At 38.3% G+C, this 4,488-nt stretch overlaps 1 protein-coding gene across 1 annotated transcript in view; it reads right to left on the reverse strand.

The window, feature by feature from the left end:
* CFAP221 (cilia and flagella associated protein 221) overlaps window positions 1-4,488 on the reverse strand; it is a 129,955-nt gene that overhangs the window by 29,671 nt on the left and 95,796 nt on the right. Inside the window, exons 18-19 of the mRNA XM_011983433.1 lie at window positions 2,847-2,954; window positions 2,623-2,757 (exon numbers count right to left, since the gene is read on the reverse strand). Of these exons, the coding sequence (XP_011838823.1) occupies window positions 2,623-2,757; window positions 2,847-2,954 (243 nt within the window). The remainder of the gene's footprint in view (window positions 1-2,622; window positions 2,758-2,846; window positions 2,955-4,488) is intronic.

Genomic DNA, 4,488 nt, shown 5'->3' on the forward strand with positions numbered 1-4,488 from the left:
CTATTTAGGTCTATGATCCATGTTGTATTAATTTACATAGATGGTGTGAGATACTAATTGAAATTCTTGTTTTTATTTTTGGTAAATAGATATCCAAATGTTCTAGCACAATTTGTTGAAAGGTTATCTTTTCTCTGATGAATTGTCTCTGACCTTTGTCAAAAATCAATTGATGATAATGTATGAATGAATATATTTCTGGATCCTCTATTCTGTTCCATTAATCTGTTTATTTCTCCATTTATTTAGGTTTTCTTTGAATTCTCTCAGTAATGTTTTATAAGTTTCAGTGTACTGATCTTATACATGTTTGTCATATTTATCTCTAATTATTTCACATGTTTTGATGCTATTGTTAAATGATATGGCTTTTGAAACTTAAGTTTCATAATGTTTATTGCTAGTATACAGAAATATGATTGATTTTTATATGGTGATTCTACATCCTGCAATCTTGTTAAATTCCCTTATTAGTTTAAGTAGTTTTTTGTAGATTTCATTGTATTTTCTTGATAGACAATCATTTTTTTTTTTTTGTAAATAAAGATGGGTTTATATCTTCTTTTCAAATCTGGCTGCCTTTTATTTATTTTTCTTGTCTTGTTACATTGGCTACACTTATAATCCTGAATAGAATTAGTGAGAGCAGACATCCTTGCCTTGTTCTTGATCTTAGGATGAAGGCATTCAGTCATTTACTACTCAGTTTGATGTTGGCTCTAGGTTTTAAATAGATGACTATTATTTGGTTGAGAAAGTTCCCTTCTATCCTGCACTTGCTGATAGCGTTCATCAGGAATGGATGTTTGATAATTTTTCTGTTACTATTGAGATGTTTTTCCTTTTTAGAGTGTTACATGTAAACTACAGTGAGTTTTTAATGTTAAATTAATCTTGTATTCCTGATTCAAGCCCCTATTTGGTTATGATACATTATCCATTTTATAAAGCAATTAACTTGATTTATTAAAATTTTGTTAAAAATATTTTCATCTATGTTCATGAAGGATATTGATCTTTTCTTTTTTTTCCTGTAATATCTCTGTCTGGCTTTGGTATCGGAGTAATACTAGCCTCTGGAATGATTTGGGAATTAGTCTCTTCTCTTCCATTTTCTGGAAGAATTTGTGTAGATTTTGTATTATTCCTTCCTTAAATATTTGGCAGAATTCCATAGTGAAGGCATCTGGGCCTGGAGGTTTCTTTGTGGGAAAGTTTTCAACCAAAAATTCAATTTCTTTAACAGATATAAAGCTACTTTGCCGAGCGTGGTGGCTCACGCCTGTAACCCCAGCACTTTGGGAGGCTGAGGCAGGCGGATCACAAGGTCAGGAGATCAAGACCATCCTGGCCAACATGGTGAAACCCCGTCTCTACTAAAAATACAGAAAATTAGCCGGGCATGGTGGGGGGCACCTGTAGTCCCAGCTACTTGGGAGGCTGAGGCAGGAGAATGGTGTGAACCCGGGAGGAGGTGCTTGCCAAAATTACATCATTGCACTCCAGCCTAGGGGACACAGCGAGACTCATCTCGAAAAAAAAAAAGCTATTTTGGCTATTTATCTCCTCTTAAATAAGATTTTACAGTTTGTGCCTTTTAATGAATTTGCACATTTAAGTCATCAAATTTACTGGCATCAAGTTTTTCATAATATTAACTTCTTATCTTTTTAAAATCTGTAGGATATGTAGTGATGTCACCTTTCTCATTCCTGACATTGGTAATTTGTGCCTTTTGCCTTTTTTCCTGATCAGTCAAGTTACAGGTTTATCAATTTTATTGATCTTCTCAAAGAACCAGTTTTTCTCTATTGTTTTTCTGCTTTCTATTTCATTTTATTTTCTTTTGAGATGGAGTCTTGCTCTGTTGCCCAGGCTGCAGTGCAGTGGCATGATCTCAACTCACTGCAACTTCCTCCTCCTGGGTTCAAGCAATTCTCCTGCCTCAGCCTCCTGAGTAGCTGGGATTATAGGCAGGGGCCACCACGTTTGGCTAATTTCTTTGTACTTTTAGTAGAGACAGGGTTTCGCCATGTTGGCCAGGCTGGTCTCAAACTCCTGACCTCAAGTGATCTGCTGGCTTGGCCTCCTAAAGTGTTGGGATTATAGGCATGAGTCACTGTGCCCGGCCTATTTCATTAATTGTCAATTTGACCTTTATTATTTCTTTTTTCTGCTTAGTTTGGTTTCATCTGCCCTCTTTTTTCTAGTTTCTTAAAGGGGTAGCTTAGGACATTAACTTGAAACTTTTCTTCTTTTCCAATGTAGGTGTGTAGTGCTATAAATTTCCCACAGATTTTTTGTTTGTTTTCATTTTCATTCACTTAAAAATACTTTCTAATTTCTTTTTTTAATTTCTTCTTTGGCCTATATTTACATATTATAGATATTTAGAAAAGATCATAAAATTATTTTCATTAAAAATGAAGGAATTGCTAAAAGATGGAATCATTGATATTCTCCAAAAAACAAAGGCTGGCAAACAATTTTAAAGGTCAGATATTGTTTAACACTTGAAATTCCAAAGGGAAAAAATATTCCCAATGAATTCTCTTTTTCCTATAGAGTAATTGCTGAAATAAAGGAGCACAGAAAACAAGGTTTCTGCCAGTTGCCACTTACAAAAATATACAGAGGATCATAATCCAGAGACATGGCTAAGGCCTCAGGTGGTTTCATGCTCAAAACTGATGTCTTGCCAGAGAGCTGAGTTGTGGAGTCTTGTTTTGGAAGGGCTACGATGGTGGTGACTTCATCCTAACAAGGACCAAGGGCAGCACGTTAGTTTTGATGCCAGGATAGGAGGGAAAAGATGAGAGAGATTCTGGAAGGTGGGGGTGTGTTACCTCAGCTCCTTGCTTTAGGGCTCGGGCAAGCTTTTGAGGTCTGTAACTTGTTGAAGACTTGTGGACAGAGAATGGCTGATATCTCTTAATTTTGTACAGTTGAGGAACCTGAAGGTGAAAGAAGACTGAAAATCCTTAAAAACCTGTTACCATTTGGTGGGATCTACTTCTCAACAACAGCATTTCCGAGCTTCCTGGTGGTAAAAGTAAGACAAGAACCACGTTGCAGTCATCGGATTGTGGCTATTGTTAGTTTGGACCAGTCTGGACAGACTTTAGTGAAAGTCCTGAGCCCTGCTCTGGGTTTCGGCACACATGAGTGTTCATGATTACTCAACCATACTACATGGCTTAAGTGTAGAAGGACACCAAAATATTTTCATTTTCAAAAACAGAAGTGGTCATATGTCTCAAGAAAGGCTGACTAATTTTTTCTCACTTATCTTATATTTTTTCTTGAAGTTTCTAATATATGTAGTTCAGATAGCTTCATATATGCATGATATAGGTATATCCACAGAGTAGAAATCCTGGTTTGCATAAACCACACTATGAGAAAAGAATCTGGTGTACCTCCCATATGTTATCCAATAGCAGCAGAGTGTGCCACACAGTGTAATCTGCCATAAAGCAAAACTATATAAAACACTGCAATTCAAATTCAAGAATATCTTGTTTACTTAATAAGAAACTCAATTAATTAATTCTATGTGACAGGTCTGACCTGCAGATTGAAGAAGGAATAACTCTGCTTGATTTGAACTTCTGAAGACTTAATTGGGACCAGTCCAAGGCCATCAGGAGCCTAAAATGTAAAGGGAAAAAAAAAAAAAAGAACAGAGAATCACCACTGAGCAAGAGTGGCTATGCTTCTGTTTCCATTACATTTTGAAACATTAATGACCAGTTCTACTCTCAGAGCAACTCCTCCTGCAACCACAGTTGCCACTTGATCTATAAGGCAGGAAGGCAGCCCTGATCACTCCCTCCTCCATGTCTCCTAGTGGATGTGAGTCTCTTTTATTTTCTGCGGTTGTGGAGGCTGCAATGTGTCACTCAGAAACTTCTTCAGGTTTGAAGGACTCAGCCCCCAGCTGCCAGGAGTGTAGGGATAAAAACGTCTCTTGGGGGCAGGGGAGCCCTCTTCAGGGGCTGCCTCATCTGAAGGGCACTGCCTCCGTCAGGGTCAAGCGCTCCTCCCAGGCAGCTCACCTCCATGGCGGGTTGAAGCCACGGGAAACATGCTGCGTCCTCTCACCCTGTGCCAGCCTCAGAGTTCTCACAGGCCCACCTAAGGCCTTTGTTGAGGTGGACCCCGGTCCTGCTTCTCTCTCCACCCAATCCTGTCCCCTCTGCCTGCCTTCCACAGGTGCGAACCCCCGAAGCACTACCTAATACACTTCCTGCACACTAGTCTGTCTCAGACACCCCGAGGATCTGGATGGTGCCTGAATATGACGGGCACTCAAAAAACAGCATACATCCCCTAATCTAATACGCCACCACTAAACTAATATGATGAAACGTTAATATGCCACAGTGATACCATTTCCCAATTTCTAGATGCTAAATGTAAGAAAAAGGCATCTTAGAATTGATGAAATACAGTATTTATGAAATAAATTAATAGATTTTTTTTTTT

This window comes from Mandrillus leucophaeus, unplaced genomic scaffold, assembly GCF_000951045.1.
Source record: "Mandrillus leucophaeus isolate KB7577 unplaced genomic scaffold, Mleu.le_1.0 Scaffold25, whole genome shotgun sequence".
Lineage (NCBI taxonomy): Eukaryota > Metazoa > Chordata > Mammalia > Primates > Cercopithecidae > Mandrillus > Mandrillus leucophaeus.